Source organism: Osmerus mordax, chromosome 15, assembly GCF_038355195.1.
Source record: "Osmerus mordax isolate fOsmMor3 chromosome 15, fOsmMor3.pri, whole genome shotgun sequence".
NCBI classification, from domain to species: Eukaryota; Metazoa; Chordata; class Actinopteri; order Osmeriformes; family Osmeridae; genus Osmerus; species Osmerus mordax.
Genome location: NC_090064.1, coordinates 2,804,026 through 2,829,542, shown reverse-complemented (window position 1 = coordinate 2,829,542; position 25,517 = coordinate 2,804,026). Strand labels below are relative to the sequence as shown.

The following is a 25,517-nucleotide window of genomic DNA, read 5'->3' as shown; positions in this document are numbered from 1 at the left end:
GGGAAATGAGAAGACATCTATTTCATTCTACACTTCACTCGTATTTTCAGTTGTAAACGAGCAGCACAAAAAAATGCTTTTAAATCTATGTGATCTTTATAAATAATAAGTATGCATTTTTATATAAAATATACAGAAATATCAGTTGTAAAAATGTCATTCAAAAACGGACCCCTGTGCAACCGACGCAAGCAAGCACACCCTACAATTTCCCCAGAAATTGTACCCTCTCTAGTTAGATTTTTACGATAATTTGGACAAGTTTGTCGGGCCGGATTAAAAAGCCTAACGGGCCGGATGTGGCCCGCGGGCCGTAGTTTGCCCATGCCTGGTATAGAGGTTTCCTTAGATCGCTAACATCCGATAACAACCTTAAACTTTTATCGGACCATTAAATGATCCGTGCTTCGCTTGCTGTTAGCTTGTCAACTCTCACTCACAAGCGTTCCAAAAGGCCTTCAAAATAAAGTCACTTAATAATACTAAATGCAATTATATAATTCTAAATTATGACATTAGTTGAAAACAAATTATACATTATATTAATGTAATTGCGACAATTAAATGTAGCCTACAATATAGCGAGGTAGCTGACTTCACCACTGGCGAATTCGCCTTTCATCAACATCTCTAAATCTCTCTTACTAATTACACGCCGCCCTCGAATAAATGCCACCCTCGAATAAACGCTGCACCAAAGATGATCATTGTGTAATAAACACTGCAGCGTTTATTTGAAGAAATACGGTAAATATACAATGAATTAAATTTACTTTTTCAAGCTGCATGGTCATAAACAATTACCAGATGATTTGAGAGCATTTTCTACATCTCTAACAACCCTGCTAATCATTACAATGTCTAATAATTAGTGCTGTCAGTTAAACGCGTTATTAAAGGCGTTAACGCAAACCCATTTTAACAATGTCAATTTTTTTATTGCAAGATTCTTTTTGGCCTAGCAAACTTTGTAGTTTTTTTCACATGCTGTTGCAACAACTACTGACATTAGAAAAACTACAACACCACACCGGATCTAGATAGACCGGAAACAAAACAACAGGCACGCCGCATACACTTGTTTGGGCTTGCGAGCCGGCTAAAGAGTAGTAGGCTAAGGTTACGTTTTGAGTGGATGGCGAGTGCGAGACGCCGAAATGGATGCCAATAAGATTCTGAATGGAAAGTTTACTTTTAAAAAGTTGCCAAATGGTTCCATTGACAAAACCAAAGTGATCTGTGTGTTTTGTCTTTGTGAACTGAGCTATCATAGCAGCACGTCCTGTCTGAAATACAACTTGATGGCCAAGCACACAGCTGATGCGAATTCTCCGCCCCCTCGTCAAAGCCAGGCAATTGCAATGTTGTTTTCAAAAAAATTTTTTTACATTTGCACTAAAACTAAGCAATCCGATCAATTTTTCCATGTTGATAAGAGCATTAAAATGAGAGAAAAAAAAATAATGGGACAAAAAGAAATCAAGGGACATTTAGAATAGATAAGAATGTGCGAATAATTGCGATTAAATATTTTTATCGTTTAACAGCAATACTAATAATGGAATGTAACAACATTATTTATTTTTTAATGCTTCGTGTTAAGTAGAGCTATTCATTATACAGGGGAATACATCAAATTCGGAATACAATGAGCAGTATTTCATTGATTCTTGATAACACCCGCCATTTGTTGCAGTTGCTCTCCATTGAAACAGACGTTCTGCCTAAACCAAAAGAACAAGAAATGCAAGGTCCAAAAGATATTACAGTGAAGATCTACATTCGAACTGGACAATCACTCAGTCATCCTCACTAACTTTTACAGATGCACAATAGGGAGCATACTGACTGGTTGCATCACAGTGTGGTATGGGAGCTGCACAGACAGGGACCGCAAGGCCCTACGTAGTGTGGTCCGGTCTGCTGAGTTCATCATCGGCAGGAAGCTCCCAGCCCTACAGGACACCTACCACACACGATGCCTCAAGAAAGCTGGCAGGATTCTAAGAGACAGGGAGTCAGGTGGCTGAGCGGTTAGGGAATCGAGCTAGTAATCTGAAGGTTGCCAGTTTGATTCCCGGCCGTGTCAAATTATATTGTGTCCTTGGGCAAGGCACTTCACCCTACTTGCCTTGGGGGAATGTCCCTGTACTTACTGTAAGTCGCTCTGGATAAGAGCATCTGCTAAATGACTAAATGTAAATGTAGTACATTTCCTATATGCATTCTTAACCATTTGAAATAATATGAAGTTTATTGGCAGAGTCCATCTTGTCATTCCTCAACATACAAAAAGGACCACACAAAATATTTCTGATCCATGATCTTCCTGCTAGGCAAATGTCCCTTCTTAGAATCTCACTAATTGAGGAACAAACTATTTTAGATATAACTAGAAATAACCGCCTCGTGGCCAACCCAAAAAAAGCCAGCGAAGGCATACAAATCTTTGCTGAGAGTTCATCAATATTTTGCATGACAAGAGATGGACTGATAGTCATCTACGTTATTTTAGGTATTCTTTGTGGAGGAGTCTGTCTGATTGACAATATGAGTTAATGAATCACTCATTTAGGAGGCGGAGGTTTCTGTAAAAATTAAGAATTACACTGAAAGCTTAATGGGCGGTAATGTATTTAAAGTAAATCAAAAATGTAAAATAAATAAATGAGATAGATGGTATAAAAATAAATAAAACCTCCGTGCAAATTAATTAATGTAATGCGAAACTACTGTTAGATACTCGTGTACTTTAGGGACATCTAATCTGTAGCTCTGAAGCTCTGATTGGCGCCGCCGTGAGTGCTAAATGACTAAAATTATCCGACGCCATCACCCAGGTGTGCCAATCACTGGAACAAGACAAAAATGCGCCGTATTCACTCATAGAGGAACCTGGTTTGTTTTGCTTTTCCCTCCGTTGTACCGAACTCATACCGAACCGTGATGTCTGAACCGCGGTATGAACCGAACCGTGACTTCAGTGTACCATTCCACCTCTACTAGGTACCTATGAAAATATCTTAATCTGCTAAACAGGTGGGTTCCCCTTCGTTCTTTTGGTGAGCAGTCTCACGAGCCCTACTTACCCAGCGTCATGGAGCCGACCAGCTAAATAGTTATTCAAGACTTGCATGTACAGTAGGCCTACGTAGTGTCACATTAAATAATGTATTTGAACTCAAGCTTGTGTGATGCGTCGCTGTATCGTTGCAGCGGTTTAGGATTATATTACAGTAAGTTGTAAGTAAGTGAACACCATTTTGCTACCATATACCTAGCTATAATTAGCTTTGTTTTACTCCTAGATTCAGACCTAGCCCCGGTAAATTGTAGAGCTAGCTAACTACTAGACTTCTGCCTGGCATTTTACAAAATTATTTATTGATTAAAGAGTTTCTTGATTCAAGAACTTCATGCAAATATTGTTTTTCATTATGGTGGATTATTACCTTGATCCGTCTTGCTGTATAATGAGGATTGATCATGTTATATGCGAGTGACAGTGAATATTCAATATGTGCTATTGCTGAGGTCAACCCATTAAATGTGCCTTCTGGGCATAAGACTGACCAAGGTGAATTGTCTTAGAAATAAAAGACTTTTCTTAATATAACACAAAAGTAACTTAACGCCTTTGGCCGAATCCCAATACTTTTGCGTGTTCCCGTGAGAGTAAGTGGTGTCCCAATACTCTTTTTGATCGAGGGGTAGGGCTAAGACGAAGGGGTATACACCCCTTAAAACCAAGGGAGCTCGGGAGCTTACTTGAAACCAAGGGGTATGTGAATACTGCGTTACCAGCAACAATGGCGGACAGATCATCCAGAGTATGAGACAGTAAGAGAGTATTGGGATTCGGCCTTACTCTTTACAGCAAGTAACTAAGTAACGTAACTAGTTACCTTACAAGAAATGTAACTAGTTGCTGTAATTAGTTACTTTAAAAAGTAACATTACCCAACTCGGGTTGAGCGGTAGGAAATCTGTCGTCCTGAAAGACTACAGTGATTCAGGCGATTTACGTATGTGCACTTACGCAACCTCACCGACAGGAGACATAGGAGTTAACTGTTGGTTAGCCCTCGAAAATGTCCGCTCACGGTGAAAAACGAAAGGTTGATACAGAATGTAGGGTTTTTAACAAGACATGGACTTCTAATTAAGTTCAGCCTATTGGTTCAGCCCACCACATCGGTCCCAATTTCTCATGTGGCCTTTCGGGAAAATTAATTGCCCACCCGAGCTAGTGGTTGATAGTTTGCTACTCTTCTATCAGCAAAAACTCTCATAGCGCAAGTCGCTCTGGATAATAGCGTCTGCTAAATGAATAAATGTAGTGCATGCCTCTATGATATAAAGATTTTGAATCAATCCTAGATATTCTGCAATAACTAAAAACATGGTTTGTCTTACCTGGCTCCCTGTTGAGCTCCACATCAAAGTAACACTGAGGGCAGTCTTTCACCCCCATTCTTTATCACAGTATGGGTTACCTTGAAAAGAGAAATATAAAAAACCTTTACATGGTTCTGAAAACATTTAGTTGATTATTGATTTACCCATAGCCAACTTTATCACCAAACCAAAGCTTGGACAACTTGGTCTGCTATGAGTAGAAGAATGTGAAACAGGTCTGAAGTTTCTGTGGTCGTTTTTGACAAAGATATTGATGAAATACAGAAATATTGGTGTGTTTTTTTACTTATTGGCTATGTATTAATCAATAATCAACTTGGTCACCAAAGCATGGACAACTTGGTCAGCTAGTAGTAGAAGAATGTGGAACAAGTTTGAAGTTTCTGTCGTCATTGTTGACAAAAATATTGAGGAAATACTTAAATATTTGTGTTTTCATTGATTTATTGGCTATAGGTTAATCAATAATCAACTTGGTCACCAAACCAAAGCTTGGACAACTTGGTCTGCTAGTATTAGAAGAATGTGCAACAAGTTTGAAGTTTGTATGGTCGATTTTGACAAAGATATTGAAGAAACATTCTGACTGTCTACTCTTTTACCCCGGTCTCTAAATATGACGCGGAGCCTGAACGGAGGTACGAATATGAATGTCTGTTGAATCTCGAATAAGAAACTGATTTCACCTCGGTATGTCTGTCGTGGCTTTCCAGAATGCTCGCACTAAAGATTAAAGATACTACGTATCGGAGTGAGCAAGAACAATGGCACCCCTATCAGCTACAGTAAAGGGGAGTCAGATGGCTGAGCGGTGAGGGAATCGGGCTAGTAATCCGAAGGTTGCCAGTTCGATTCCCGGTCATGCGAACTGACGTTGTGTCCTTGGGCAAGGCACTTCACCCTACTTGCCTCGGGGGAATGTCCCTGTACTTACTGTAAGTCGCTCTGGATAAGAGCGTCTGCTAAATGACTAAATGTAAATGTAGTAATGTTGAGCCACCGATACATAACATCGCAGGTGTAAATCACTTTTTTGGACTGTATTTTAACATGGAATTTCATCTTTGCCTGGAAAAAAATTGCTCGTATACTTCCGTATGTTAGGGGTTCAGTGATCCAAAATGATTTAGGCTAGTTAGCTCTACTCCTATAGTCTATAAAGTAAGCAACAAAAATGCGTTTCCAACGCCTCAAAGCAGTTTTAAATCTTGAACTATTAGCTTCAATTTGAAATAAGAAACTGCGAATAAGAAACCAACTTCAGTCTGATCTAATCCATCCAATAATATTCCACGTCGGCTAGAGATGACTGATGAGGATATAATTAAACAATATCGTTCCGATATACCGAACATGTTACGAGAGTTTAACAGAAATAAGAGCATGTTATTATTAAACATCATGCTAATTTATGATGGCCAACTAAGCAAAGCCACTGGACTATTTATTTTCATAGAATACGAAGATTGTAGCTATTACTAGTAACACTTGATCGCAAACTAGATAGTCTAGACTTGCTAGCCTAGCTAGCTCTAGTTCAATTGGCAAAATCTTTGAAATCACGTTTTAATAAGGAGTATCTCTTAACGGTCAAGTACAGTACAGAAATGTGACGATAAAAATACACATTTGACATGTATATTGCAGTTTGATCAACAAATTAAAGCTAAACTAACGTTAATAGATCTTAATAGTTTCACCCACCTAAGACAGCGAAGGCCGCAACGTTGCTCGTGTCCCTAAATTGCCTTTCAAGTGGTGGTAGTCACCTTTAGCACTATCAACCTGGAGAATGTTTATATGTTTTCTGTCCCTCTCGCCTTACCGTCATGGCCGTTATTTTATTTTTCTGAAAAAGAAATCCTTTACGGATTACTAACAATGAGTGAGAGGTCCATCGTTGCCATCTACCGTTCGGGAGTGTTAAGCTATAGGGTTCCATTTGTATGGGGTTCCATTAGTGCCAAAACAAATTGATGCTTTTGGACAATGGATCTTGGCGATTGCTTTGCTCTCAGTCGTTTACATTGCAGCAGTTCTTGTGATTTGCAGCGTACCATTTGTGCCACAAATAGGTCGATGCTTTTGTACAATAGGTCTGGTTATCTACCGAGGTGAAGTTAGTTTCATATTCGACATTCGACATTCGTCTCACATTCAGAAGACGCTACTTTGCAGCGTCGAGTTAGGGACCGGGTGAAAATTATCCATACAATTTTGAAAATGATTTTTATAATGATTTTATGACTATAAAACCTCAAACAAACAGCAGAGTATTCCAACAATGTCTGGTATACTTCCACAGCCTTTAATTTTTATTAATAATGTTTTTAAAAGAATGATAGAAAATCGCTAATCTCTGAAAATACCATGAAATCTTCACTAATCTCATTATCTTTTTCAAATTTGTGTCAAAAAATCTCAAATATACACCAGATTATTCTAATAATGTCTGGCCTACTTCCACACCCTTTACTTTTTCATAAATGTTTTTTTTTAATGATAGAAAATCGCTTATCTCTGAAAATAGCATGAAATCCTTGCTAATCTCAATATCTTTTTCAAACTTGTGTCTAGAAATCTCAAATACACACCAGATTATTCTAATAATGTCTGGCCTACTTCCACACCCTTTACTTTTCCAATAAAGTTTTTAATAAAATTCCAATTAATCACTAATCTATGAAAATAGCATGAAATCCTCACTAATCTCAATATCTTTTTCAAATTTGTGTCAAAAAATCTAAAATATACACCAGATTATTCTAATAATGTCTGGCCTACTTCCACACCCTTTACTTTTTCAATTATGTTTTAAAAAAATGATAGAAAATTGCTAATTTCTGAAAATAGCATGAAATCTTCACTAATCTCAATATCTTTTTCAAATTAGTGTCAAAAAATCTCAAATATACACCAGATTATTCTAATAATGTCTGGCCTACTTCCACACCCTTTACTTCTTCAATAATGTTTTTTAAAAATGATAGAAAATCGTTAATCTCTGAAAATAGCATGAAATCTTCACTAATCTCAATATCTTTTTCAAATTAGTGTCAAAAAATCTCAAATATACACCAGATTATTATAATAATGTCTGGCCTACTTCCACACCCTTTACCTTTTCAATAAAACTTTTTTTTAAATGATAGAAAATCGCTAATCTCTGAAAATAGCATGAAATCTTCACTAATCTCAATATCTTTTTCAAATTAGTGTCAAAAAATCTCAAATATACACCAGATTATTCTAATAATGTCTGGCCTACTTCCACAACCTTTACTTCTTCAATAATGTTTTTAAAAAATGATAGAAAATCGCTAATCTCTGAAAATAGCATGAAATCTACACTAATCTCAATATATTTTTCAAATTAGTGTCAAAAAATCTCAAATATACAACAGATTATTCTAATAATGTCTGGCCTACTTCCACACACTTTACTTTTTCAATTATGTTTTTAAAAGAATGATAGAAAAATCGCTAATCTCTGAAAATAGCATGAAATCTTCACTGATCTCAATATCTTTTCCAGACTTGTGTCTAAAAATCTCAAATATACACCAGATTATTCTAATAATGTCTGGCCTACTTCCACACCCTTTACTTTTTAAATTATGTTTTTAAAAGAATGATAGAAAATCGCTAATCTCTGAAAATAGCATGAAATCCTCGCTAATCTCAATATCTTTTTCAAACTTGTTTCACAAAAATCTAAAATACACACCAGATTATTCTAATAATGTCTGGCCTACTTCCACAGCCTTTAATTTTTCAATAATGTAAAAAAAAAATGATAGAACATCGCTAATCTCTGAAAATAGCATTACATCCTTGCTAATCTCAATATCTTTTCAAATTTGTGTCAAAAAATCTTAAATATACACCATATTATTTTAATAATGTCTGGCCTACTTCCAGACCCTTTACTTTTTCAATAACGTTTTGAATAAAATTCCAGTTAATCGCTAATCGCTGAAAATAGCATGAAATCCTCGCTAATCTCAATATATTTTTCAAACTTGTTCAGTGGATCTCATCCTACCTGTCGGGAAGATCCTACCAGGTTTCCTGGGGAGGCAAACTGTCGGGACCTCGCCAGCTCTCCACTGGTGTCCCACAGGACTCCGTCCTTGGACCCCTCCTCTTCTCTCTGTACACCACCTCACTTGGACCAATCATCACCTCCCATGGCTTCTCCTACCACTGCTACGCTGACGACACGCAGCTGTACCTGTCGTTCCCCCCGACCGATCCGGGGATCTCAGCTAGGATTGAGGCCTGCCTCACAGACATCTCCGCCTGGATGACCGAGCACCACCTCCAGCTGAACCTTTCCAAAACAGAACTTCTCATCATCCCGGCTAAACCCTCCATCTCCCACGATCTCTCAATCACCCTGGGATCTGCGACGGTGACCCCTTCATCCTCTGCCAGGAACCTTGGGGTTACCATGGACGACGAGCTCTCCCTCACGGCCCACATTGCTGCGGTCTCCCGGTCGTGTAGATTCACCCTCTACAACATCCGGAAGATCAGGAGATACTTGTCTGAGCACTCCACCCAGCTGCTAGTCCAAGCACTTGTCCTCTCCAAGTTGGACTATTAAAACTCGCTGCTCGCTGGTCTCCCAGCATGTGCAACCCGCCCTCTTCAGAGGATTCAGAACGCAGCGGCCCGCCTGGTCTACAATCTACCCAGACGCTCCCATGTTACCCCGCTCCTCGTCTCTCTCCACTGGCTACCTATCATGGCCCGTATCAGATTCAAGACCCTGGTATTGACCTTCTGAGCAGTGAACGGGACTGCACCCGTCTACATCAAGTCTCTCCTGCAGCCTTACACCCCCACCCGTCACCTACGGTGTTCTTCAGACAACCGCCTGGTGGTCCCACCGCTCAAGACCGCCCGGTCCCAACACAAGCTCTTCTCCTGTCTGGCCCCCCAGTGGTGGAATCAACTCCCCACCTCCATCAGAGATACTGACTGTCTCTCCACCTTCAAGAAAAGGCTCAAGACGCACTTGTTCCGGGAGTACAACGGTACTTAGCTACTGATAAGGCAAACGTTAGAAATGCAAACACAACACCACATATGGCCACTATCTTGATTGGAGATGCCATGACAGCACATGTTAAACTGGCAAAGACAGAAAATATTTGTCTTAGCAACACATCTGTCGAGGAACTGTCCTCAGAGGTACAAACAATCCTCAACAATAAACCAAACAACCCTAAGATTATCATCCACACTGGCTCGTTTGATATCCTACACAAGAAAACTGGCACTGAGATACTTAAAAAACATTTCACCCAGCTACTGAACACACTTAACAGATATCAAGATGTATTCATCAGTGGACCGATTGCATGCTTTCGCAGAGGAAAAGAAGCCTTCAGTCGACTACTATCCTTCAACACATGGTTGGCATCTGTCTGTCTGACACACAAACTGAGATTTATCGATAACTTCAATGTGTTCTGGAACTGTGCAGACCGTTTTCAAGCTGACGGACTCCACCCAAACCGTAGACGATCTCGACTACTAACAGCAAACATCAATCACGTGCTCCTGACCACAAATCAAGCTTCCCTCCCTATCCCTGTTGTGTCTAAGCTGACTGACGCATCCCAAACAACCTCCCATGGAACAGAACAGAACATTCAAACAGCCTCCTGCAAGGACATGGGCCCTGCACAGATCTGCACCCCCCGGATGAATTCCCTTGTGATGGAACAGCTCAGTGACAGAGACTTTCCCAAAGAAAAGCTACGCTAGGACAGCCACCATGCTATTTCATTGGACATACCGGTCATCATCACAAACAGAAAATGGCATGGTAAAATGCATGGTTACAAACCTGAAACTAGTGTTAGAAGTCACAGAATTATCCATATTCTTCCAACAGATTTATCTACCCATGTTTTATCTGTTAGTACCCCACAGATGAAACTGGCCCTTCTAAATGTTAGATCACTAAATAACTAAACATTCCTAGTTAATGATCTGGTCAAAGAAAACAACTTAGACTGCATCTGTCTAACAGAAACCTGGCTAAACAATGACACGGCAACAGCAACTTTGATAGAAGCATGTCCGCCTGATTACAGCTTTCACCAAGTTTCAAGGACATCAAAAAAAGGTGGAGGAGTCGCAGCTATTTTCTCCTCTAAACTGTTGTTCAAAATCACTGAGCTAGGTGAATTCACATCATATGAATATCTTGCTATAGAGCTCAAAACCGAATCAATACTTTTTGTTATTATATATCGGCCACCCAAGCACTCGCCAATATTCATACAAGAATTCTCTGAACTATTATCACTATGTGTCACTAGATATGACAAAGTAGTTTTAAACGGAGACTTAAATATCCAAGTAAATAAAAAAGCAGACCCAAGAACTATTGAGCTCTTAAATCTCCTTGACAGTTTCAATCTAACTCAACACATAACAGACCCAACACACCGGCACGGAAACACACTAGATCTAGTGATAACAACTGGACTAAATATCAATAATATTTCAATAACTGATCTACCCCTCTCAGACCATCATTATATACTTTTTAATGTGGAAATTATCCTAACAAAAAACAAAAAAGAATTCTTAGTCCATAGAAGATATTTAGACGATACAGCTATGATGACATTTTCTGAACAATTTGCTCTATATGAGCCGACTAACCATGATTGCTCTCTGAATGAAATGGTAGAGAACCTCAATGATGCACTATTATCTGTGTTAGACTCTGTTGCACCACTGAAAACCAAAAAGAAGTGCACAAGCAGAACCTCCCCATGGCTGAGAAATAAAAATGTTAGTGAAACGAAAAGAAAATGCCGTGCAGCAGAGAGAAAATGGAGGAAAACAAAGATCACTATCCACTACAATATCTACAAAGATACACTAACCACCTTTAACAAAACCATCCGTCTAGCAAGGAGAGAATATTTCTCCAACATTATTACAGAAAATGCCAGAAATTCCAGAGTTCTTTTCTCCACCATTGACCAGCTGCTAAACACTGTCCCTGCCCCACCTCCATCCTCAGCAGTTAAATGTGAAGAGCTTGCTTTGTTCTTCAAGAACAAAATAACTTTGATTAGAGCGAGTATTATTAATAGTGGGGTCGAAACTGACATCAGTAGATTCTGCAACATAACCATGAGCACATTTACCTGTATCACACTTAGTGAACTTTCCAAAATTGTCAGCGAATCTAACTCCACAACCTCAGATATTGATCCTATACCCACAACATTCTTTAAGCGAGTGTTTGATAGTGTCTCAGGTCCGGTGCTAGAGATTATAAACACATCCCTTAGAACTGGCGTCTTCCCAGATGCCTTCAAAACAGCTGTTGTAAAGCCCCTGTTAAAGAAACCCAAATTGGATAACAGTCTACTTGCAAATTACAGACCAATATCAAACCTCCCATTTATTAGTAAAGTACTGGAAAAGATAGTTTTAGTCCAATTAAATTCTTTTCTTGAAGAAAATAACATCCTGGAAGTCTCGCAGTCAGGTTTCAGGAAATATCACAGTACTGAAACTGCTCTCACCAAAATAATTAGCGACCTCAGACTAAACTCTGATGCAAATAAAGTCTCTATCCTTATCCTGCTAGATCTCAGTGCAGCATTTGATACAATTGATCACGACATCCTAATCAATAGACTGGAAAAGCTTATTGGGTTCACGGATAGTGTATTGAACTGGCTGAAATCATATATCACAGGAAGGAAGTTTTATGTTAGTTTAGGTGACCATAGGTCCAAGAAACATGAGAACTGCTACGGGGTTGCTCAAGGAAGCTGCTTAGGTCCATTACTTTTTTCTCTTTATATGTTACCACTCGGCGACATAATCAGAGAACATAACATAGATTTCCATAGCTATGCGGATGACACACAACTATATATATCCACTGAACCCAACGATGCAACGGCCATCAATTCCATTACAAACTGCCTGTTGGCAATAAACAAATGGATGAATGATAACTTTCTTAAATTAAATAAAGACAAAACCGAAGTCCTACTATGTGGCCCCAAATCCAAAAGAGAGATGCCTATTAAGAATATTGGAGGCTTAACCCCCTGTCTTAAACCAGAGGTGACGAGTCTCGGCGTAATCCTGGACTCAGATTTGAATTTCAACTCTCACATTAATAAAGTGACCAAAACAGCTTTCTTTCACCTGAGGAATATAGCAAAGGTACGACCATTCATAAACCAAAATGATGCAGAGAAGTTAATTCATGCTTTTATATCCAGCCGGCTGGACTACTGTAACGCACTTTTCACTGGTCTTCCCAAGAAAACCACTGAAAGACTACAGCTCATTCAAAATTCTGCAGCTAGATTATTAACCAAAACTAAAAGGAGAGAACACATTAGTCCTGTCCTAGCTACTTTACACTGGCTCCCTGTTACCTTCAGAATTGACTTTAAGGTCCTTTTCCTCACATACAAAGCTTTACACGGACAAGGACCTAGCTACATTGCTAACTCCTTTATAAACTACACACCAGCTAGAACACTGCGATCATCAAATGCAGGCCTATTAGAGGTCACCAGAAGCAGTCATAAGAAGATTGGTGATTCGGTCTTTGTCAATTACGCCCCAAAACTATGGAACAAATTACCCATAAATATTAGGGAAGCTAACACTCTAGACATTTTTAAAAGACAGCTTAAAACCTACCTTTTTACCGAAGCATTTAAGTAATTTTATCTCAAAAGGGTTTTCCTACTTTTTAAAGTTGTTTTCTCTCTTGAACAGAGATCTTATTGGGATTTTTATTATTGTTTGAATTATTTATCACTTGTATTATTGTTTTTATTGATTTTATGTAAAGCACCTTGAGCTACAATTCTTGTATGAAATGTGCTATATAAATAAAGTCTTACTTACTTACTTACTTACTTAGGAATGGTTCGCTTGACCCGATGTTAGTTTCCTCAAGGATCACAATGACTCTTGCTTAGAGACTTGTTGCTCTTGTGGTTAGTGGTAACTGTTTTAAATTTTTGTTCTCGCTGTGATATATTGTTTTATTACTGTTTGCTTTTTTCCACAGGTACACTTGCACTTATAGCGGTTCAGGTTGTTTAATTGTAACTTGTTTAACTACATGCTCTTATGGTTCTTCCCGTTGGCACTTACTTTGGTTGTTCACAATGTGTGTTTGATGTTCTGGCTACTCGCGATGTTTTTTGGCTATCTTGTTGTTATGATCAGTGACCTATGCACTTTGTAAAGCTCTCTCTTGGAAGTCGCTTTGGATAAAAGTGTCTGCTAAATGAATAAATGTAATGTAAATGTAAAAAATCTTAAATATACACCAGATTATTCAAATAATGTCTGGCCTATTTCCACACCCTTTACTTTTTCAATAATGTTTTTAAAAAATGATAGAAAATCGCTAATCTCTGAAAATAGCATGAAATCTACACTAATCTCAATATAATTTTCAAATTAGTGTCAAAAAATCTCAAATATATAACAGATTATTCTAATAATGTCTGGCCTACTTTCACACCCTTTACTTTTCCAATAAAGTTTTTTTTTAAATGATAGAAAATCTCTAATCTCTGAAAATAGCATGAAATCCTTGCTAATCTCAATATCTTTTCCAGACTTGTGTCTAAAAATTTCAAATATACACCAGATTATTCTAATAATGTCTGGCCTACTTCCACACCCTTTAATTTTTCAATTATGTTTTTAAAAGAATGATAGAAAATCGCTAATCTCTGAAAATAGCATGACATCCTCGCTAATCTCAATATCTTTTTCAAACTTGTTTCAAAAAATCTCAAATACACACCAGATTAGCATGAAGTCCTTGCTAATCTCAATATCTTTTTCAAAATTGTGTCAAAAAATCTCAAATATACACCATATTATTTTAATAATGTCTGGCCTACTTCCACACCCTTTACTTTTTCAATTATGTTTTTAACAGAATGATAGAAAATCGCTAATCTCTGAAAATAGCATGAAATCCTTGCTAATCTCAATATCTTTTTCAAACTTGTTTCAAAAAATCTCAAATACACACCAGATTATTCTAATAATGTCTGGCCTACTTCCACACCCTTTCATTTTTCAATAATGTTTAAAAAAGATTATAGAACATCGCAAATCTCTGAAGATAGCATGAAATCCTTGCTAATCTCAATATATTTTTCAAACTTGTGTCAAAAAATCTCAAATATACACCAGATTATTTTAATAATGTCTGGCCTACTTCCACACCCTTTAATTTTTTAGTAACGTTTTGAATAAAATTCCAATAATCGCTAATCTCTGAAAATAGCATGAAATCCTTGCTAATCTCAATATCTTTTTCAAACTTGTTTCAAAAAATCTCAAATATACACCAGATTATTCTAATAATGTCTGGCCTACTTCCACATCCTTTACTTTTTCAATTATGTTTTTAAAGAATGATAGAAAATCGCTAATCTTTGAAAATAGCATGAAATCTTCACTAATCTCAATAATTTTTCCAGACTTGTGTCTAACAATCTCAACTATACACCAGATTATTCTAATAATGTCTGGCCTACTTCCACACCCTTTACTTTTTCAATTATGTTTTTAAAAGAATGATAGAAAATCGCTAATCTCTGAAAATAGCATGAAATCCTCGCTAATCTCAATATCTTTTTCAAACTTGTTTCAAAAAATCTCAAATATACAACAGCTTATTCTAATAATGTCTGGCCTACTTCCACATCCTTTACATTTTCAATTATGTTTTTAAAAGAATGATAGAAAATCGCTAATCTCTGAAAATAGCATGAAATATTCACTAATCTCAATAATTTTTCCAGACTTGTGTCTAACAATCTCAAATACAAACCAGATTATTCTAATAATGTCTGGCCTACATCCACAGCCTTTACTTTTTCGATAACGTTTTGAATAAAATTCCAATTAATCGCTAATCTCTGAAAATAGCATGAAATCGTTGCTAATCTCAATATCTTTTTCAAACTTGTGTCAAAAAATCTCAAATATACAGCAGATTATTCGAATAATGTCTGGCCTACTTCCACACCCTTTACTTTTTCAATAAAACTTTTTTTTTAAATGATAGAAAATCGCTAATCTCTGAAAATAGCATGAAATCCTTGCTAATCTTAATATCTTTTTCAAACTTGTTTCAAAAAATGTCAAATACACACCAGATTATTCTAATAATGTCTGGCCTACATCCACAGCCTTTACTTTTTCAATAATGTTTTTAAAAGAATGATAGAAAATCGCTAATCTCTGAAAATAAAGGTAAAACACTTTATATGTAAGGAATATTTTGAATCCAGTCAATACTGAGAGAGAGAGAGAGAGAGAGAGAGAGAGAGAGAGAGAGAGAGAGAGAGAGAGAGAGAGAGAGAGAGAGAGAGAGAGAGGTGTATGTGTAAGATTACTCTGATGTAACCCCTCGACACACCCCATCACATGGAGTGTCTGCCTGTCTGAAAAATTGAAGATGTATCTTTTTTATTCTGTACAAAATGATACTGTGTTCAGCATTCCTTGTGTGCAAAGAGAGGCCTACGCCCAAATCTGAACTCTGGGTACACACACAAGACCCTTATCTTGGGGCTGAGGACTAAGGGGGGGTTTGTTTGTTTTAAAGAGATAATGTTTGACAAGGGCTAGATGGAGACGCAAACTCTGGTGACCATTTGCTTGACACCTATATGGTTGAGTTTTTACGACACCTGAACCAGAGATTCAACTAGGGTTGATGACGCAAACACACACACACGCGCGCGCCAGGTCTATGCAAGGGAGCCAATGAAAGAAGAGTGTTGAAGAAATTGTCAAGGGAGTCAAGTGGCTGAGCGGTTAGGGAATCGGGCTAGTAATCAGAATGTTGCTGGTTCGATTCCCGGCTGTGCCAAATGACGTTGTGTCCTTGGGCAAGGCACTTCACCCTACTTGCCTCGGGGGAATGTCCCTGTACTCACTGTAAGTCGCTCTGGATAAGAGCTTGTGCTAAATGACTAAATGTATGTCTCCACTGGAACTGCATGACTATCAGTTTAGTCTAGAAATGTGTAACTACAAAGCAACCAGATGATTGGAGAGTCTCTACATACTTTAAAAACAATAAAGACCAGGCTAAACATACAGCGATAATGGCAACATATCTCCCTCTGGCATGAAGGTCAGACTACAGTATTACAAATTGCATAGTCCCTTGCATAGCTTGTAATGAGAAAGTATAACTAGTCTTTTGAAATTGGATGATGTTAATCCCATAGTAATGAACAGTTTTGCTATGTCTTAAACACAGTTTTTATTCAGTGAATAGTTTTTGGAATAATCCTTTGACGTCTGAATGAACAACAATTGCTACTCTCATTAATACTCTTCTACTTGAAATTATATAGATTGCATGCTCTGAATGCATGAGGTGGTATCATGTAGAGTGCTTGGACATGACCCACAGAGAGTTCAACGCCGCAAGAAAAGAAACAGACTGGAAATGCCTTGCCTGCAACAGACGGAGAGTCTGAAAATGTCCTGCACTAAAAATAATGTCTTTGTTTTAATAAATGACTAATACCACAGTAATAAAGACTTGAGTTATGATGTTTAGCGTGGATTTCATGCTTTTTTCAGAGATTAGCGATTTTCTATCATTCTTTTAAAAACATAATTGAAAAAGTAAAGGGTGTGGAAGTAGGCCAGACATTATTAAAATAATCTGGTGTATATTTGAGATTTTTTGACACAAGTTTGAAAAAGATATTGAGATTAGCAAGGATTTCATGCTATTTTCAGAGATTAGCGATTTTCTATCATTTTTTTAAAACATTATTGAAAAATTAAAGGGTGTGGAAGTAGGCCAGACATTATTAGAATAATCTGGTTTGTATTTGAGATTTTTTGAAACAAGTTTGAAAAAGATATTGAGATTAGCGAGGATTTCATGCTATTTTCAGAGATTAGCGATTTTCTATCATCCATCCATCCATCATCTTCCGCTTGTCCGGGGGTTGGGTCGCGGGGGCAGCAACCTAAGCAGGGAGGCCCAGACTTTCCTCTCCCCGGCCACTTCCACCAGCTCTTCCTGGGGGACCCCGAGGCGTTCCCAGGCCAGCCGTGAAACATAGTCCCTCCAACGTGTCCTGGGTCTTCCCCGGGGCCTCTTCCCAGTGGGACGTGCCCAGAACACCTCACCAGGGAGGCGTCCAGGAGGCATCCTTATCAGATGCCCGAGCCACCTCAACTGGCCCCTCTCGACGCGGAGGAGCAGAGGTTCTACTCTGAGCCCCTCCCGGATGACCGAGCTTCTCACCCTATCTCTAAGGGAGAGCCCGGACACCCTGCGGAGAAAACTCATTTCGGCCGCTTGTATTCGCGATCTCGTTCTTTCGGTCACTACCCACAGTTCGTGACCATAGGTGAGGGTAGGAACGTAGATCGACTGGTAAATAGAGAGCTTCACCTTTCGACTCAGCTCTTTCTTCACCACAACCGACCGATGCAGAGCCCGCATCACTGCGGACGCCGCACCGATCCGCCTGTCGATCTCGCGCTCCATCCTTCCCTCACTCGTGAACAAGACCCCGAGATATTTGAACTCCTCCGCTTGGGACAAGATCTCCTCCCCGACCCGGAGATTGCACTCCACCTTTTTCCGGTCGATAACCATGGCCTCAGATTTGGAGGTGCTGATTCCCATCCCAGCTGCTTCGCATTCGGTTGCGAACCGCTCCAGTGAGAGCTGGAGGTCACGGCCCGATGAAGCCAACAGGACCACATCATCTGCAAAAAGCAGCGACCCGATCCTGAGGTCCCCAAACCGGACCCCCTCAACGCCCTGGCTGCGCCTAGAAATTCTGTCCATATAAATTATGAACAGAATCGGTGACAAAGGGCAGCCCTGGCGGAGTCCAACCCTCACCGGGAACAAGTTCGACTTACTACCGACAATGCGGACCAAACTCTGGCACCGGTCGTACAGGGACCGAACAGCCCCGATCAGGGAGTCCGGTACCCCGTACTCCCGGAGCACCCCCCACATGAGCCCCCGAGGGACACGGTCGAACGCCTTTTCCAAATCCACAAAACATGTGTAGACTGGTTGGGCGAACTCCCATGCACCCTCCAGAACCCTGCCGAGGGTATAGAGCTGGTCCACAGTTCCACGGCCAGGACGAAAACCACATTGCTCCTCCTGAATCCAAGGTTCGACAATCCGACGGACCCTCCTCTCCAGCACCCCTGAATAGACTTTCCCAGGGAGGCTGTGATCCCCCTAAAGTTGGAGCACACCCTCCGGTCCCCCTTTTTAAAGAGGGGAACCACCACCCTGGTCTGCCAGTCCAGAGGCACTGTCCCTGATGTCCACGCGATGTTGCAGAGTCGTGCCAACCAAGACAGCCCTACAACATCCAGAGCCTTAAGGAACTCCGGGCGGACCTCATCCACCCCAGGGGCCTTGCCACCGCGGAGCTTTTCAACCACCTCGGCGACCTCAGCCCCAGAGATAGAAGGGCCCCCCCCAATGTCCCCAGACTCTGCCTCCACGTCGGAACGCGTGTTGGTGGGATTAAGGAGGTCTTCAAAGTATTCCTTCCACCGATCCAGGACGTCCCCCATCGAGGTCAGCAGCGCACCATCCCCACCATATACAGCGTTGACAGTGCACTGCTTCCCCCTCCTGAGTCGCCGGATGGTGGTCCAGAACCTTTTCGAAGCCGTTCGGAAGTCATTCTCCATGGCCTCGTCGAACTCCTCCCACGCCCGGGTTTTTGCCTCCGCGACCGCCAAAGCCGCATTCCGCTTGGCCTGCCGGTACACATCAGCTGCCTCTGGAGTCCTACCAGCCAACAAAGTCCGATAGGCCTTCTTCTTCAGCTTGACGGCTTCCCTCACCTCCGGCGTCCACCACCGAGTCCGAGGGTTACCGCCGCGACATGCACCGACCGGCTTGCGTCCGCAGCTTCGGTCAGCCGCCTCAACAATGGAGGCCCGAAACATGGCCCATTCGGACTCAATGTCCCCGGCCTCCCCCGAGACATGGTCGAAGCTCTCCCGGAGGTGGGAGTTGAAGCTCCTTCTGACAGGGGATTCTGCCAGCCGTTCCCAGCAGACCCTCACATTACGTTTGGGCCTGCCAGGCCTGACCGGCGTCTTCCCCCACCATCGTAGCCAACTCACCACCAGATGGTGATCAGTTGACAGCTCCGCCCCTCTCCTCACCCGAGTGTCCAAGACATTCGGCCTCAGATCCAACGACACGACTACAAAGTCTATCATCGAACTGAGACCTCGGGTGTCCTGGTGCCAAGTGCACATATGGACACCCTTATGCTTGAACATCGTGTTCGCTATGGACAAGCCGTGTCTAGCACAGAAGTACAACAACAAAACACCGCTCGGGTTCAGATTGGGGGGGCCGTTCCTCCCAATCACGCCCCTCCAGGTCTCACTGTCATTGCCCACATGAGCATTGAAGTCCCCCAGGAGGACGAGGGAATCTCCGGGAGGAGCGCTTTCCAGCACCCCTCCCAGAGACTCCAAAAAGGGTGGGTACTCTGCACTGCCATTTGGTGCATAAGCACAAACAACAGTGAGGACCCGTCCCCCCACCCGAAGGCGGAGGGAGGCTACCCTCTCGTCCACCGGGGTGAACCCCAACGTACAGGCGCCAAACCGAGGGGAAACAAGTATTGCCATCCCAGCTCGACGCCTCTCACCGAGGGCAACTCCAGAGTGGAAAAGAGTCCAGCCCCTCTCAAGGAGACTGGTTCCGGAGCCGATGCTGTGCGTCGAGGCGAGGCCGACTATATCTAGCCGGAGCTTCTCTACCTCGCGCACCAGCTCCGGCTCCTTTCCCGCCAGCGAGGTGACGTTCCACGTCCCTAGAGCTAGCTTCTGCAGCAGAGGATCGGACCGCCAAGGCCCCCGCCTTCGGCCGCCGCCCGTCTCGCACTGCACCCGACCCCCATGACCCCTCCTGCGGATGGTGAGCCCACTGGAAGGGGGTCCCACGTTGTCTCTTCGGGCTGTGCCCGACCGGGCCCCATGGGAAAAGGCCCGGCCACCAGGCGCTCGCCATCGAGCCCCAACCCCGGGCCTGGCTCCAGGGGGGGGCCCCGGTGACCCGCTTCCGGGCAGGGGCAACTGAGAACCATTGTTCGTTTTCTTCATGGTAGTTTTTTGAGATTTTTTATCATTATTTTAAAAACATAATTGAAAAAATAAAGTGAGTGGAAGTAGGCCACACATTATTAGATTAATATGGTGTATATTTGAAATTTGTAGACACAAGTCTGGAAAAGATATTGAGATTAGCAAGGATTTCATGCTATTTTCAGAGATTAGCGATTTTCTATCATTTAAAAAAAAGTTTTATTGAAAAAGTAAAGGGTGTGAAAGTAGGCCAGATATTATTAGAGTAATCTGGTGTATATTTGCGATTTTTTGATACTAACTTGAAAATGATATTGATATTAGTGAAGATTTCATGCTATTTTCAGAGATTAACGATTTTCTATCATTTAAAAAAAACATTATTGAAAAAGTAAAGGGTGTGGAAGTAGACCAGACATTATTAGAATAATCTGGTGTATATTTGAGATTTTTGGACACTAATTTGAAAAAGATATTGAGATTAGTGAAGATTTCATGCTATTTTCAGAGATTAGCGATTTTCTATCATTTTTTAAAAACATTATTGAAAAGGTAAAGGGTGTGGAAGTAGGCCAGACATTATTAGAATGATCTGGTGTGTATTTGAGATTTTTGAAACAAGTTTGAAAAAGATATTGAGATTAGCGAGGATTTCATGCTATTTTCAGAGATTAGCGATTTTCTATCATTTAATAAAAAGTTTTATTGAAAAAGTAAAGGGTGTGGAAGTAGGCCAGACATTATTAGAATAATCTGGTGTATATTTGAGATTTTTTGACACTAATTTGAAAAGGATATTGAGATTAGTGAAGATTTCATGCTATTTTCAGAGATTAGCGATTTTGTATCATTATTTAAAAAGTGTTATTGAAAATGTAAAGGGTGTGGAAGTAGGCCAGACATTATTAGAATAATATGGTGTATATTTGAGATTTTTTGACACTAATTTGAAAAAGATATTGAGATTAGTGAAGATTTCATGCTATTTTCAGAGATTAGCGATTTTGTATCATTATTTAAAAAGTGTTATTGAAAAAGTAAAGGGTGTGAAAGTAGGCCAGATATTATTAGAGTAATCTGGTGTATATTTGCGATTTTTTGACACTAACTTGAAAATGATATTGATATTAGTGAAGATTTCATGCTATTTTCAGAGATTAGCGATTTTCTATCATTTTTTTAAAACATTATTGAAAAGGTAAAGGGTGTGGAAGTAGGCCAGACATTATTAGAATAATTTGGTGTGTATTTGAGATTTTTGAAACAAGTTTGAAAAAGATATTGAGATTAGTGAAGATTTCATGCTATTTTTAGAGATTAGCGATTTTCTATCATTCTTTAAAAACATAATTGAAAAAGTAAAGGATGTGGAAGTAGGCCAGACATTATTATAATAATCTGGTGTATATTTGAGATTTTTTGAAACAAGTTTGAAAAAGATATTGAGATTAGCGAGGATTTCATGCTATTTTCAGAGATTAGCGATTATTGGATTTGTTTTCAAAACGTTATTGAAAAAGTAAAGGGTGTGGAAGTAGGCCAGACATTATTAGAATAATCTGGTGTATATTTGAGATTTTTTTACACTAATTTGAAAAAGATATTGAGATTAGTGAAGATTTCATGCTATTTTCAGAGATTAGCGATTTTGTATCATTATTTAAAAAGTGTTATTGAAAATGTAAAGGGTGTGGAAGTAGGCCAGACATTATTAGAATAATATGGTGTATATTTGAGATTTTTTGACACTAATTTGAAAAAGATATTGAGATTAGTGAAGATTTCATGCTATTTTCAGAGATTAGCGATTTTGTATCATTATTTAAAAAGTGTTATTGAAAAAGTAAAGGGTGTGAAAGTAGGCCAGATATTATTAGAGTAATCTGGTGTATATTTGCGATTTTTTGACACTAACTTGAAAATGATATTGATATTAGTGAAGATTTCATGCTATTTTCAGAGATTAGCGATTTTCTATAATTTTTTAAAAAGTTTTATTGAAAAAGTAAAGGGTGTGGAAGTAGGCCAGACATTATTAGAATAATATGGTGTATATTTGAGATTTCTTGACACTAATTTGAAAAAGATATTGAGATTAGTGAAGATTTCATGCTATTTTCAGAGATTAGCGATTTTGTATCATTATTTAAAAAGTGTTATTGAAAAAGTAAAGGGTGTGGAAGTAGGCCAGACATTATTAGAATAATATGGTGTATATTTGAGATTTCTTGACACTAATTTGAAAAAGATATTGAGATTAGTGAAGATTTCATGCTATTTTCAGAGATTAGCGATTTTCTATCATTTTTTAAAAACATTATTGAAAAGGTAAAGGGTGTGGAAGTAGGCCAGACGTTATTAGAATGATCTGGTGTGTATTTGAGATTTTTGAAACAAGTTTGAAAAAGATATTGAGATTAGCGAGGATTTCATGCTATTTTCAGAGATTAGCGATTTTCTATCATTTAAAAAAAAGTTTTATTGAAAAAGTAAAGGGTGTGGAAGTAGGCCAGACATTATTATAATAATCTGGTGTATATTTGAGATTTTTGGACACTAATTTGAAAAAGATATTGAGATTAGTGAAGATTTCATGCTATTTTCAGAGATTAACGATTTTCTATCATTTTTTTAAAACATTATTGAAAAAGTAAAGGGTGTGGAAGTAGGCCAGACATTATTAGAATATTCTGGTGTATATTTGAGATTTTTTGACACTAATTTGAAAAAGATATTGAGATTAGCGAGGATTTCATGCTATTTTCAGAGATTAGCGATTTTCTATCATTTTTTTAAAAGCTTTATTGAAAAAGTAAAGGGTGTGGAAGTAGGCCAGATAATATTAGAATAATCTGGTGTATATTTGAGTTTTTTCTTACACTAATCTGAAAAAGATATTGAGATTAGTGAAGATTTCATGCTATTTTTAGAGATTAGCGATTTTCTATCATTTAAAAAAAAGTTTTATTGAAAAAGTAAAGGGTGTGGAAGTAGGCCAGACATTATTATAATAATCTGGTGTATATTTGAGATTTTGTTACACAAGTTTGAAAAAGATATTGAGATTAGTGAAGATTTCATGCTATTTTTAGAGATTAGCGATTTTCTATCATTTAAAAAAAAGTTTTATTGAAAAAGTAAAGGGTGTGGAAGTAGGCCAGACATTATTATAATAATCTGGTGTATATTTGAGATTTTTTGACACTAATTTGAAAAAGATATTGAGATTAGCGAGGATTTCATGCTATTTTCAGAGATTAACGATTTTCTATCATTATTTTAAAAGCTTTATTGAAAAAGTAAAGGGTGTGGAAGTAGGCCACACATTATTAGAATAATATGGTGTATATTTGAGTTTTTTCTTACACTAATCTGAAAAAGATATTGAGATTAGTGAAGATTTCATGCTATTTTTAGAGATTAGCGATTTTCTATCATTTAAAAAAAAGTTGTATTGAAAAAGTAAAGGGTGTGGAAGTAGGCCAGACATTATTATAATAATCTGGTGTATATTTGAGATTTTTGGACACTAATTTGAAAAAGATATTGAGATTAGCGAGGATTTCATGCTATTTTCTGAGATTAGCGATTATTGGATTTTTTTTCAAAACGTTATTGAAAAAGTAAAGGGTGTGGAAGTAGGCCAGACATTATTAGAATAATCTGGTGTGTATTAAAAAAATTTTGAAACAAGTTTGAAAAATATATTGAGATTAGCAAGTAAAGGGTGTGGAAGTAGGCCAGACATTATTATAATAATCTGGTGTATATTTGAGATTTTTTGACACTAATTTGAAAAAGATATTGACATTAGCGAGGATTTCATGCTATTTTCAGAGATTATCGATTATTGGATTTTTTTTCAAAACGTTATTGAAAAAGTAAAGGATGTGGAAGTAGGCCAGACATTATTAGAATAATCTGGTGTGTATTTGAAATTTTTTGAAACAAGTTTGAAAAATATATTGAGATTAGCAAGTAAAGGGTGTGGAAGTAGGCCAGACATTATTATAATAATCTGGTGTATATTTGAGATTTTTTTACACAAGTTTGAAAAAGATATTGAGATTAGTGAAGATTTCATGCTATTTTCAGAGATTAGCGATTTTCTATCATTTTTTAAAAAGTTTTATTGAAAAAGTAAAGGGTGTGGAAGTAGGCCAGATAATATTAGAATAATCTGGTGTATATTTGAGTTTTTTCTTACACTAATCTGAAAAGGATATTGAGATTAGTGAAGATTTCATGCTATTTTCAGAGATTAGCGATTTTCTATCATTTAAAAAAAAGTTTTATTGAAAAAGTAAAGGGTGTGGAAGTAGGCCAGACATTATTATAATAATCTGGTGTATATTTGAGATTTTTTGACACTAATTTGAAAAAGATATTGAGATTAGCGAGGATTTCATACTATTTTCTGAGATTAGCGATTATTGGATTTTTTTTCAAAACGTTATTGAAAAAGTAAAGGGTGTGGAAGTAGGCCAGACATTATTAGAATAATCTGGTGTGTATTTAAAAAAATTTGAAACAAGTTTGAAAAATATATTGAGATTAGCAAGTAAAGGGTGTGGAAGTAGGCCAGACATTATTATAATAATCTGGTGTATATTTGAGATTTTGTGACACTAATTTGAAAAAGATATTGAGATTAGCGAGGATTTCATGCTATTTTCAGAGATTAGCGATTATTGGATTTTTTTTCAAAACGTTATTGAAAAAGTAAAGGGTGTGGAAGTAGGCCAGACATTATTAGAATAATCTGGTGTGTATTTGAATTTTTTTTACACAAGTTTGAAAAAGATATTGAGATTAGTGAAGATTTCATGCTATTTTTAGAGATTAGCGATTTTCTATCATTTAAGAAAAAGTTTTATTGAAAAAGTAAAGGGTGTGGAAGTAGGCCAGACATTATTATAATAATCTGG

General features: G+C 38.6%; 1 protein-coding gene across 1 annotated transcript in view; it reads right to left on the bottom strand.

Moving 5' to 3' along the window:
• nktr (natural killer cell triggering receptor) overlaps positions 1-6,250 on the bottom strand; it is a 45,105-nt gene extending 38,855 nt beyond the window's left edge. The window contains exons 1-2 of the mRNA XM_067251343.1: positions 6,124-6,250; positions 4,417-4,496 (exon numbers count right to left, since the gene is read on the bottom strand). Of these exons, the coding sequence (XP_067107444.1) occupies positions 4,417-4,474 (58 nt within the window). The 5' untranslated portion in view covers positions 4,475-4,496; positions 6,124-6,250. The remainder of the gene's footprint in view (positions 1-4,416; positions 4,497-6,123) is intronic.
• Between the last annotated feature and the right edge of the window lie 19,267 nt (positions 6,251-25,517).